Here is a 13,056-nt window from a genome sequence, read left to right on the forward strand (position 1 = left end):
ACCACCTGGAAAGAGTCTCTGGAAGGCTGCCTTGCCCCGGCTGGTTGCCCTCTGTCTTCCAGGCGCCGGGTGGAAGGACGTCCTAGCCTCCTTTCCTGTTGCCCCCAGGCCTCTGAGCCAAAGGCCGGCCCCACTTCCGGCTCCTCTGCAATGCTGGAAAAGGGCGAGGGGGGAGAGGAGCCCCCAAACATGCAAGGACACGAGGAATCTGCGACCCATCAAGCCCACAAGCTCAGCACTGGGCCCACTCCATCTTTTTACCATAACATTTTTATTAAATAAAAGGAAAGTATTAGGAGACAACGTCTGCTAAGGTATGAGGTTAATTATTTACATGGCGAGCGGGTCACAGAGACACGACATCAATCGTCCATTAGCAGCAGAAGAGACACTTTAAGTTGCCCCGAGGGTACAAATCCCATTTATAAGACAGTGGTGCTGGCCTCTTAAAAAAAAGCGGAAGAGAACAACAACAACAAAAAATGGTTTTGAGGTTTAGACACCAAAGCAAATGTGGCTGGAGATGCCGCAAAGCCCTTGAAGGCAGAGGCCTCACAGCCCGCCTGACTTCCCACGCAGGGTGGGCACAGGCCTGCGGCATGTCAACCTGAACACAGGGTTGGGGGGAGCAGAGGGCTGGAAAGAGGGGGAGAAATAAAAAGCACGGGACAGGCCTGTGGAATGCAGATGCACTGTGAGATTCTGAAGCAGGCGTCCCCTTTCATTCATGGGACCGGGACAGGGATGAGGAGAGTCAGCCCGTTCTTATTAAGGCCCCACACATCACCCAGGGCCAAACGGGAAGGCCTGATGCCCGTAAGGACGGTCTCTGGGAGCTGGCTGTGTTGTTTTTCCTCCTGAAAGCGGATGACAGAACACCCTGAAGGTGCTAAGACCCAGGCCAGGAATAGAAATGAGTGCCGGCTCCCTCCTGCCCAGCAGCTCAGGCTTCTTGGGGAGGCGGAAACGTGCCCTTCTGGCCAACCCGAGCCAGGTACTTGCCAGCCGCTTCTCCTGCTCCTGGAGGTCCATATGTTAGAGACTTGGGGTATGTTTATTTTAAAAAGGACGCATGCAACTCATGGGGGTTGGGGGGAATTTGGGGATCAACCGGGAACGAGTTCGTATCTGCATTTCTCAGACCTCCAGGCAGGGGGAGGGGAGAGAAGTGGGGCAAAGCCACACCACGACGCCCCAAAGGAGACCCCGATTCCCGCCCGCCAGGCAGCCAGTGAGAACTGAAGGTGGGCGAGGAAACCGCCTTGGGTGTGAGTTTGCTGCCACATCAGCCTTGTTGCTGGCAGCCTCCCCCACTGGGCACAGAGCCAGAATCTGCTTCAGGAAGGAAGGGGGGGGTGAGGAGGGTGCCTTATGCGAGACCAGCCCGCGGGGGTGGGGATTTGAAGTTCCCCGCCCAGACACGCACCCGCCAAGCCCCTCGCAGAAACAGCAGGCGGCCAGGCCGGGAACCGGGGTCTGGGGAGCTACCTCCTGGTCCTGGCCCGGGGCAGCAGGACGGGGGCACAGGCGATGCCGGCAAAGGACTCCGGGAAGTGCAGGTCGCGCTCCCACTCATCCGTCTCGGTGTTGTACACCTGCACAATGCCTGTCACGTTGTTGAGACGCCAGTTGTAGCCCCCAACGATGTAGATCTTCCTGTCCAGCAGGCAGCAGCCGGCCTCTGACTGTCCGGCCCGCATGGGGCTCACACTGGTCCACTGGTCCGTCTCGGGCACGTAGTACTCCACAGCCAGCACGTCGAAGCAGCGGTCAACGTGGTCCATGCGGCCACCGAGGGCGTAGATGCGGCCGCCAGCGCCCACCATGGCGTGGAGCACTCGGGGCTCGCTCATGGGAGCCTTGAACTCCCACTGGTCGGCCTCGGGGTCGTAGCAGTGCAGGGCCTTCTTGTCCTCCACCGAAATGCCGTAGCCGCCCGAGATGTAGAGGCGGCCCCCAGACGAGGCACCCGCGTGGCCCCACGTGCGGCGCTTCAGTGAACAGGCGTAGCCCCACTCATTGCGCCGCGGACAGTACCTCTCAACTGAGGCCAGGCTGCCGGCCCGGTTGCGGCCACCTGTGGCGTATACCATGCCGCACAGCACGTTCAACTGGAACTGGATTCGGCTCTCCTGCATGGCCTGCAGGCGCAGCCAGCGGTTCAGGTGGGGGTCGTAGCGGTAGCAGGAGTCCACGGCACCCTCGCCACTGCGGTACTGCAGGTGCTGACCCCCGGCCACGTACACGAAGTTGTCCAGCACGGCTACGCACGTGTGGCTGCAGCCCACCTCCATCTCCGTCAGCTCACGGAAGTGACGGGACCCCGGCTCGGGCAGCTGGTACACCTTGCTGCTGACCGAGCGGTCGCTGTCGGTGTAGGGCGTGCCACCAAAGGCAACCAGCGAGGGCACATCCGAGCGCACGGCTGTGCGCGGCGACTGCATCTCATGCTGCCGGAAGGGGAGCACCTGGTAGTTGAAGGCCTCCAGCAGGTACTGGCGGCACAGCACATCCTCCACCATGATGTCTAGCGTCTGCACGCTGTCCACCAGGTCTGAGGACCGCATGAGCGGGAAGCGGATGTGGCAGAGCACGTGGCTGGCGCGCAGCCGCCGGGCGGGGTCGTGCTGCAGCCAGCGGACGGCCACGCGGAACAGGTCAATCTCGGCGCAGCTCTGCAGCCGGTTGCTCTTCAGGAAGAAGACGAGGCGCTCCAGCGGCAGGTGCAGGAAGTCCTCCTCCTCGGCAATCTGCAGGAAGTGCCGGAAGGTGAAGGTGTCCACCGATTCCTTGAGCGAGGCCAGGCTGAAGGTGGTGGCCATGTGGCCAATGTTGAGGCAGGTCTCCACGCTCATGGCGGCCTTGAGGAACTCCTCACACAGCTCCACCACGGGCAGCATCTGCAGGAACACGGCTGCACCCAGCACGTCCTGCACACAGTCCAGGTCCAGTGTCACCTCGGCACTGTAGGCAAAGTCGATGATGTGCTGCAGGCCGCGGGCCGACACGCCCTTCAGCTCAATAACGTCCTGGCTCGTCTCCCTCATGCCGCCCGTGAACATGGCCCTGAAGGTCAGAAACATAGCATGTGGGCTCGGGGCAGCCAAGGGGCACTGTGGTTGCCCGAGCATGGCCTGGCCCCAGGACACTGTGAGCAGGGCACGGCCGGCCAGGGGAAAGCAGGCTGGATGCTCATTAAAGACAGGCAAAAAGGAAAAGACTTTTAATCCACCCCTAGCCATGCATCTTCCTACAAGCAGCAACTCCCCACTCTGCCCCCCTACGTGGAGCCCTGCCTGGCCTCACCCAGAAGTGTGCGGTGCTGGGGCCCAGCTGCCTCAAAGGGCGGGGACCAGGGGCTGCTCGCTGCGGGGCTGGTGCGGCTGTGCAAGAGACGACCAAACCTTGGCTTTGGCTTTGGCTCTGGGGACAGGTCTCCAGCCCCACATTAACACCCAGCCCTGGACGACCACACCGGCGGCAAGTTCAGGAGACAAGGCAGGGACCCCCAAGGGCACTAGGCACTGTGGTTCACAGAGCCCAGCCCCTCACGTGGGCAGCTGGCTCCACGTTCCCCAGCCTGGGTCACTGTCACATGGGTTGGGGAGGGGTGAGGGTGCCCAGTCAGAGTGCCCATCAGGGGGTGGTGCTAGGGTCCCTGCCATCTCCAGAGGCTTACGTGGTCAGGAAAGCCCCCTGAGAATGGCCCAAAGGAACACCAGCCCATCGTGAGACCCGCCCCCCAGCAGCAAGTAACCCCAGCTCTGTCAGCCGTGCTATCCTGCTCTGAGAAGCAGTGCTAATGTGAGCGCTGCTGAGAGACGTAGGCCCTGGGCCACAGCTCCCCATGGCCTTTGAGGGCCCCCCACCAGGAAGAGGGGTGAGAACCCCAGTGCCTGCTCAGGGTTCATGGCAGGTTCTAGAAGATGGCGTGTGCTCCAGCTTGGGGCAAGCTGGCATTTCATCATAATTATAACTACCATCAGCACACGCCTGTGACAGCCGTCTGAGGGGAGAGAACTTCCCGACATTGCCCGACAGATGTCCGTCCCCTAGTCGCACACCCAGTGGGCCCAGCTCAGGCCCCAGAGGAGGGACAGCTGAGCTTGGTGCTGCCGTGCGGCCACTGACTAACAACCCCCCAACCCTCCACCGCAGTGCTCTACCAGCCCCCTGGACCCTGCCCCTTCTTGTCCCCGCGAGTCCCGTCAGCCCATCGAAGGCAGAAGCAATCACGGTGACGGTGACGGGAGGGAGCATTGCCTTTTAAGGCCTCTCCAACTGCAGTGCCAGCGCAGAGGAGCCTTTAAAGGGCATTTCTGGCTGGGCCAGCCCGGCCGTCCCCAAATCCAGAATAAAAATAGAAGCGGCGCCCCAGATGGCTTGGCTGCTCCAACTCCCCAGAATGGCCCCTCTGAGCCCGTGGGGCGGGCAGCCAGGGGGCGCACCAGGCAAGGCACCCCAGCTGCGAGGAACATGCAGCCCAAGACGGGCACCTGGGATGGCAGGTGGGAACGCTTCGGCCACCCCTGGCAATGTGGGGTTGAAGAACCACCCCCAGGGCGGCACCCCAGCTCTCTCTGGTGTCAGGAGGAAGCTTGCCAGCTGGTCACTAAGGGAATGAGGGAGACTGTCCCCAGCCTGTGACAGCCCCCAGCTGATGAGAATGGCCCCCAGCCCTGCTCCGTGGGGCCCTCGCTCCGCTGCCCAGCCAGGCACAGGGAAGGAGCTTTCAGGAAAGGGCCTTTAGGGTAGAGAGACCTGTACACCCAGCAAGGCCTCACTCATCACGTGGGGCCTTGGACAGAACCTGGCGCACGCAAGGGCAGCCGAGCAGGTGTCCCTCCCGTCCGTCAGCCTGAGCACAGGTGCCATGAGGGCAGAGCTCGTGCCTGTCTTATCCCTGCTAAATCCCCAAGGCCTAGAACAGCGCCTGGCACATGCAGGCATCACATAAAGCCTTAGAAGGAAAACCTGACGGAGCCCTGCCACCTTCGCAGGGCAGAAGCTGCTCATCGGGCACCCACCTCTGTGCCCCAGGCATGCTCTGCTTGTCTGCTCAGTGTCCCCCACAAGTTTGAATAAGTAGCAAACCTGGAAAAACCTGCAGGCTTACTGGACTTCTCTCTAAACCCAAAGATGGGCTAACCCCAGCCATTTTCCCTCAGAGCCATCCCCGGCTAGATGCCCAGCCCTGAGATCTTCCCTCTTAGAAGGGCAGCACCCTCCACCCTGCCCCTGGGGGCCCACGCTCACCTGAAGTAGTCGCTGCAGGCGGCCAGGACCACCTTGTGCGCGTGAAAGGTCTCTTGGTTGATGGTGAGCACGACATCCAGGAGCTGGCCCTGGGCGCGGAGGGCGGCGAGGCCCTGCAGGAGGCTGGTGCTGTGGCCCGGGGCTGAGAAGGTACACTTGAGGGCCCCGTTCTTGTCGGCCATGCTGGGGGAGAGCAGAGGTGGGCAGGTGGCTCACCGGCCTCAGGGCCGTCTGGTCCCTGGGCAGGCTTGGCAGGGCTCTGAAGCTGCCCCGGGTGGAGGCAAAATTGCCAGAACCAGCCCCAGAGAAGTGGAAACCAGGCCTGGGTCCCAATGGTGTCTGCCACCTGCCCACTGACTGGCCGTGGCAGTGGATGCGCCTCTCCAGCCTCCATTTGCCGCCTATGAAATGGGCGGGGTTTGATGCAGGACCTGCAGAGCCTCCCGCATCCCTTTTTTTTGTATTTGAGATGAGATTCACATAACATTCATCATTTTAAAGTGTACAATTCAGTGGCATAAAATCCACTCACAATGTTATGCAACCATCACCTCTATCTAGTTCCAGAACATTTCAGCACTGTGAAAGAAGACCCACACCCATTACCAGTCACCCCCACAATCCCCCTCCCCCAGCCCCTGGCAACCACTAATCTGTCTCCTGTAACTATGGATTTGCCTGTTTTGACGTTTCATATAAATGGAATCATGCAACATGCGGTCTTTTGTATCTGGCTTCTTTCACTCAGCCTGATGCCTTCAAGGTTCATCCATGTTGTAGCGTGTGTCAACGCTTCATTCCTTTTTCTAGCTGAGTAATATTCCCCTGTGTGGACACACCATAATTCCTTTATCTGTTCACCCATCTATGAACCTTTGGGTTGCTTCCAACCTTCTCCTCTTTAAAAATTTATTTCATTAGCTTTCATTCTAAAATGACCTGTGCTGGGGCTTCCCTGGTGGTGCAGTGGTTAAGAATCTGCCTGCCGATGCAGGTTTGAGTCCTGGTCCGGGACGATCCGACATGCCAAGGAGCAACTAAGCCCACGTGCCACAACTGCTGAGCCCGCGCTCTAGAGCCCACGAGCCACAATACTGAAGCCCGCGCGCCTAGAGCCCGTGCTCCACAACAAGAGAAGCCACTGCAATGAGAAGCCCACGCACCGCAACAAAGAGTAGCCCCTGCTCGCCACAACTAGAGAAAGCCCGCGCACAGCCACAAAGACCCAACGCAGCCAAAAATAAATAAATAAATAATAGCAAATAAAATGTCCTGTGCCTACTGAGTGCTCATTTTAAGGAACAGGACTCTCCATGTCACCTCACTGTCCCCTGTGCCCCAGTGAGCCATCCCCACGAGTAAGCCCCTCTTCTCTCCCCTGCAGGAGGCGGGGTGGGATTAGTTGCCAGCGCAGAGCTCCAGCACAGGTCTGAAGGAGGAACTTGAAACCTGCAGCCTCCCGGGTGGCACTAAGCCCTGGGGTTGGGGGTGCCACGGGCCAGCTTCTCACCGTGGGAGAGGGAGAGCCACCTCCAGCGGGTGCTGACCTTCAAGGTCCAGCCACTCTGACACCAGCCAGCATGCCTCTTGTGCCCTGTACCCCAGGGGAGGGCGGCCACACAACCATCAAGTCACCCTGGCCGTTTACGGAAGAATTCGGCCCTGGCTGCACTCGGTGGATGCCCAGTCGAGGGGAAACGCCTGTCAGTCCTACCTTTCAGGGACACGCTGAACAGGCTGTCCGCAGCCCCAGAGCTATAAGAGGACGCAGGAGGACTGAACCCGGGCCCAGGAAACAGGAGGTTGCATGGGATCTTCCTGTCACCAACGTAAGGAAGCCATAAAACCAAGAATAACTGCCCTAAGATGGATTTACCTATGGGGGCAGTTAGCTGGGGATGCGACAAGTAAAACAGATTCCTGCACCTCAAAATGAGGATGCACAAGGCAAAGGTTGTCTTGGAATAAAAATAAAGTTTTGAAAAGGAGAGGGGTGGAACTAACCCAAATGCCCATCAGTGGATGAATGCATAAACAAAACGTGGTATATGAATACAACGGAATATTACTCAGTCATAAAAAAAAGAATGAAACTGATTCATGCTACAACATGGAAGAAACTGGAAGACATCAGGCTGAGTGAAAGCCGCCAGACACGAAAGGCCACGTGTTACATGATTCCATTTATATGAAACGTCCAGAAATCCACAGAGACAGAAAGTAGATTAGTGGCTGGGGGAGGGGGGGTGTGGAGTGCCCGCCTGAGGGTACAGGATTCCCTTTGGGGTGATGAAAACGTTCTGGAACTAAACAGAGACGATAGTTGCACGACACTGTAAAAGCACTAAATGTCACTGAATTATATACTTTAAAATGGTGAATTTTAGGTTATATGACTTCCACCTCAAAAACAATACAAAACTCAAGGACATCTGAGCCTCCTCAGGTCCTGGGCAAAACCCTGCCATGACCTCCAGGGCCTCACAGCATACAAGGTCCTCTGTGGCCCAGCCCCTATCACTCCCACTCGCTTCCCCTCATCCCCTACCACCCCCCAGCCCCTGTCCCCTTTGCTGTTTCATCTCGGAAAACTTTGGTAGAAATGCAGAGATAAATGAGTAGTTTAGGAGGCCCTAATACATCACTTCCTCCTCCAAACACAACAGAAGCGGGCAATGCCCATCAGCCTCCATGGGGTCAAGAGCCTTCCCAGGACTCTCTCAGCCCCCACACCCCACCCCAGGCAAAGGCCATCCTCCCCAGCCCTCTGCTCTCTCCCCATGGCCTCCGGCTCTCTGGCACTTGCTTTCCCATTCCTGGGACTGACGCCTGCCTCTGCCCACAAATGAGGGCCAGGAATGTGGGCACTGGTCTTTCCAAGAAAGCAGGAAGAGAAAGAAGGCTCCTTGACTCCTACTGCCCACCAGCTCCCAAAACACAACCAAGGGGTAAAAGAGCTGACGCCGGGCACAAGACACACAGTCGCTGCTGACGGGAGGTCCCCGGCTCGCACAGGCCGCCCCCATCAGCGGCCTTCTGCAGAGCCTAGGGAAAAGGGGTAAACCATCCAATGGGTAGAGGGGCTGCAGGGCCCTGGACACTGCCTGCAGGCCTGCGAGGTACTCAGGGTTCCGAAGGTGTGGGGACGTGGCGGGGGGACAGGGGACGTGGCAGGGGGACACCACCTGCGCTTAGCGGAAAACCATCCTGTCTCTGGGAGGCAGGAACACATGTGACTCAGAGCCCAGCGCTGTGGTCATCTGAGCTGGTGATACTGGGACGCCAGTGGTGTCGGTAGCCAGATCCTGGGTTTGTCCTGGAGGCTGGGTGTGCAGACCGTGGAGGGAGGGAAGGAAAGGGACCCAGGAGGACCCTGAGTCTCTAGCTTGGCTGAGTCGCCTCTCCCCACGAGGTGGAGGGGACGCCCACCTCACACGCCCCCCTCCTCTCCCAGGCAGGAAGCAGCCAGTGCTGCGGCATCCAGCCCATCCTTCCTGACTGGGTCACTGCTCGGATCCGAGTCTCTGCTCTTTTGGTTTCCCAAGAACCCCACCTGACCCATGTTCTGAAGATCACGAAGAGAATGTCATTGGACCCTCAGGATTCAGAAGGCCTCCAACTGTACCCACCCACTGGCCAGGGCTGCCCTCAGCCATACAGGCCCTGCCAGGACATCTCCAGGGACAGGGTCTTGCTGTGTCCTCTCGGCGACACCCTGTGACGGGCCTCTGGAGCGCCGAGCCAAAGCCACATCCCACATGAGCCTCCAAGGACCCTTGAGGTGCTCAGATCCATCCCCCCCTCCCCCCCTCTCCTCATGGGCTTTTTTGTCAGCCCCTTGTCTGTTTCTCATGGGTGGGAGGACACAGCATGAATGAGACAGAGCAGACCTGCCCTCGTCGGGTGCACAATCGGGAAATGGGGACCCGAAGTGGTCACATCATCCACAACTGGCTTCACATCGAAGCTGTGAATGTCCCGGGGGGAGGAGACAGGAGCTGGGAGCAGAGAGGTGCAGAGGCCAGAAAAAGTGGGGGTGTCCCCGGCTTCTCCTCCCAGCTCTGCCACCCCTGAGGTTAGACAGTGACGCCCAGCCTCTCCCTGGGAGCAGAGGGCTTGGCTGCATCCTGGGTGTTGGCCCTAAGGCCCGACTTCCACAAACGGCCGCCCCTGTGCAGAGCCACCTCCCCTCCCAAGACGGGCCCCCTCCTGCCTGGGGCCAGGTGCTCCACCTTCCCTGTGCAGCACAGTGGCCTGGGATCAGGGATGGCTGCTGTGACCCCTTGGAACCTCCCTCCCAGGAACAGGGTGCAGAGAAGAGGTGTGTCTCAAACCAGGGGCCGTGTTAAGATGCAGACACAGACGTAGACTTGGCCAGTCTGGGTAGCCCCGGGGATGGCAGTGCTGTTCTCTGCAGATGTCACTCAGCACAGCAGGGGCTGCGGGGTGTGAGGAGGTGACACGCAGACAGCACCTGTGTGCCACTTTCATCACCAGGATCCCCTAGAGTCATCCAAGCCTGGAGCCTGGCCCTGAGCAGAGTGTCTGGAGGGTTGGGCCGGGACCCAAAGCCTGGGAGGTGAATCTTGGCCAGACCCACTCCGGAAAGACTGCCCGGGCTGCACCACGGCCCTTGCTGCTCCAGGCTCTGGCACCTGGTGTGAGGAGCAGAGGGCAGGATTCCGAGGCTGCCCTGCTATCTGCCAGCTGTGTGACTAAGGCACGTTCCCCAGTCCTCTGGGTCTTCATTTTCTCAGCTCTCAAATGGGGCAGGCAGAACTGCCCTGGTGGTCCAGTGGTTAAGACTCCACACTTCCACTGCAGGGGGCACGGGTTCGATCCCTGGTTGGGAAATAAGATCCCGCATGCTGCTCAGCGCGGCCAAAATTTTTTTAAAAGGTGGGAAGGGGCAGGGAGGAGCAGATGTCACAGGGCTGCCATGAGGCTCCCCGGCCCCCATCACCTCCTGGGAAATGAGGGACCACAGACCCCCTACTTCCCCCAGCTTCACTTTGGGCTGGCAAAGTGGGGGGCTGCATCCTGCCACCAACCATACAAGCCACTCGCATGCCTTTGAATGGGGCCAAGTGCTTGGGAACTTGAAGCTTGGAACCACCCACAGAGCACCAGCCCACGGCAGGTGTCAAGTGAGCCTGGCTGGCCTCTCTGTGGACACCTCACCTCACAGATTTGGTATATTCCCCCAACCCAGCATTTGACATTTTGCTTTTAGCTGGCCTCAGTTTTTTCTTAGAAGTTCCTCTGAAAGTGTGAGGCGAGCTGGGAGGATTTCCTGTGCTTCTTCTGAGCTCTGGGGACTGGCGTGCCTATGCATGTTTTCACCAGAAGAAAGAGCTCCCACCAGAGGCAACTTCATCCTGGGGCTGCTTGGTCCCTGGACATATATTTACAGTGGTCCTCCATATATAAAGAGCACCAAGAAATCAATACAAAGCCAGCAATGTCACAGAAGGATGTGGGTTGACGGTTCCTAGGAAAGGAAGCACAGCTGGCTGGAGAGACCTAAGACTCAGCCTCACTCACGATAAGGGAAGTGTGCTTGCCAAAGGACTGGCTTCACCCCTCAGGTGGGCAGAGTTATGGGGTGGGCCATCTGGCAGCAGATGCTCTTGTCCATTCCCAGCAGGAGTGCGAAGAAGGACAACTCCCAGGCAGGCAGTTTGGTAGACCTAGAAAAATTCTAAAGGTTCACATCCTTGACCTAGCAGGTCTACTTTTGGGATTTATCTGAGATATACTCGCATGTGCAAGTTGAGAGATGTGTGAGGATATTTACCAAATACCATTTCTGGGGGCTGAAGATGGGAAACAAGCTAAACACCCTTTAAGGAGGTACAAAGGGCTGCCCTCCAGCAGAGCACGGAGGCCGTGCATACTCTGAGCGTTAAAACGCTCCTCTGCTGGAGTTAGGACACCCCGGCCCAGGAAGCCCTACAAAGCCCATAGCACTTCTGCTTACAGGGTGTGGAGCCCAAGTTGCACCAAGGGGGTAGGAAACAGCCCCTTTCTGCACGCCTCATCCTGTCCCAGGCGCTCCTCCTCGTGCCCCCAGCAAGGCTCATGGTACCTCACAAGGCTGGTTTCCTCCTCCCATCTCACCGGTGGGACAACTGTCTCTGAAGCCCCCACCGCTACCCCACACACACCTCACAGCCTCTGGGGAACTCAGGGAAGGAGGGAGGAAGCCGGCAGGGGCCAGAGTCCCCAGCCTGGACAGAGAAGCAGGCTTGGCTGGGCGGAGGTGGGCAGGAGGAAGAGGGAGGGCCAGGGCCTGGGACCGATGACTAAGGGAAGGACCCATTACTCAGGCCGGCCCAGACAGGGGGCGGCTGGCGAGGCGGGGCCCCGGGCCCCCAGGAAGGCGGCAGCGGCAGCCCTTGAGCTAGTCCAAGTCTCCAGACGGCCACCCAAGCCACGGTCACCCGCGCTGAGTCATCGGAGCCAATGCGTCAGCAGCCGGGTCAGGGCGTCTCTGGAGGCCACTCACTGCCTCCCCAGCTGCACCCTCAGCCTGGACCTGGCCTCTGACCATGTGCCCCCCACTGTCCTGACCCCAACCCCCGTGCTGTGTCTCTCTACCACTGTCATCAGGCACCCCCAGCCATGTGCAGTCCCGTGCTGAACAAGGGAAACAGCTGCTGCCTCCCTCTGGATGTCCCTGCACGGGAGCTGACAGCCAGTGGGACTAGGTGGGGTAAATGCCCACCTGTGGCAGGATCCCCACAACCTCCAGGCGTCCCCAGCCTTCTGAGCCCATTGCCCATGCTGTCGCTGGATCCTTGCTGGCGCCCCCTGTGTGGGCTCCTTCCTGCCCCCCATTCTTCATGGGGTCACCCCCCAAATATACCACCCCCCAAATATCCTTGCCTCAGGGCCTGCTTCGGGGGGACCCAAGGCAGGATGGCCTAGTGAGGGACAGCCACAGGAGGTGCAGAGCCACACCAAAAGTGACAGAGCCCCGCGACGGCGGTAGGGGCTGCCTTGGGAGCAGCACTTGGCGGGGAGGGCGCTCCCCTCCTCCTGCCCTCGCCCGGCTGCTGGCCCTGGTCTCCACGGTCGGTTTCCCAAGCCCACAGGAGACATATGAAGCCCCGGAAAGTTTTTTTCACTGGAATGTCCAAAAAAAGAAAAAAAAAATGGGAAAAGGCAAGACCAAGAAAGAATTTCATGGAAACATTTCTTTGGGGTTTTGTAAACTCCTTTCCCACCCCCACATGGAGCCCAAAGCTCAGGCCAGAACAGAGTCTGACGGTATTGCCCCTTTAACATACTGTTCTTACATGCAAATTCCCTCACTTCCCCTCAAAACAGAGAGCACTTCCACTTTCAAAGCCAATTTTGGTTTTATTGTCCATGTGGCTCGATGGAGCACAGCAGCGCAGTGCAGCTGGTTGGCTCACACCCCAGCTGATGCAGTACCAGGGAGCTCCAGGCCATTCCACCTTAGGGTCCTGGGTGCATCAGCAGGGAAGACACTGCACTTGGGGTGACAAAGGGAGATAGAGACCCAGAGAGGGGGAGAGAGACCCAGAGAGAGAGAAAGAGACCCAGAGAAGGGGGACAGAGACCCAGAGAGAGGGGGACAGAGACGGGGTGGGGGGGGAGACAGAGGTTGGGGGATGGGGATGGGGCTCTCTAGCTGCAGATGGAGAAGCGCCGGCAGCCCACTGGTGACCTCCTATCCAGCCACACTGGAAGCTTCTCTGGCTTCCCCTTCCTGCCCGCCTCAGACCCTTCACAAAGCAGGCTCACTGACAGAGCACATGCTGGGCACAGCCC

General features: G+C 59.0%; 1 protein-coding gene across 2 annotated transcripts in view; it reads right to left on the reverse strand.

Annotated features, from left to right (window-relative positions):
* Positions 1-251: 251 nt before the first annotated feature.
* Positions 252-13,056, reverse strand: part of KLHL26 (kelch like family member 26) — a 28,168-nt gene continuing 15,363 nt past the window's right edge. The window contains exons 2-3 of one of the 2 annotated variants that reach the window (XM_004277526.4): positions 5,257-5,439; positions 252-3,066 (exon numbers count right to left, since the gene is read on the reverse strand). In XM_004277526.4, coding sequence (XP_004277574.1) covers positions 1,485-3,066; positions 5,257-5,439 — 1,765 coding nt within the window. In that variant the 3' untranslated portion in view covers positions 252-1,484. Of the gene's footprint in view, positions 3,067-5,256; positions 5,658-13,056 lie in introns of both variants that reach the window. The other variant, XM_033401393.2, reaches the window with a different exon arrangement.

The sequence above is a fragment of the Orcinus orca genome, chromosome 3 (genome assembly GCF_937001465.1).
Source record: "Orcinus orca chromosome 3, mOrcOrc1.1, whole genome shotgun sequence".
Taxonomy (NCBI): Eukaryota; Metazoa; Chordata; class Mammalia; order Artiodactyla; family Delphinidae; genus Orcinus; species Orcinus orca.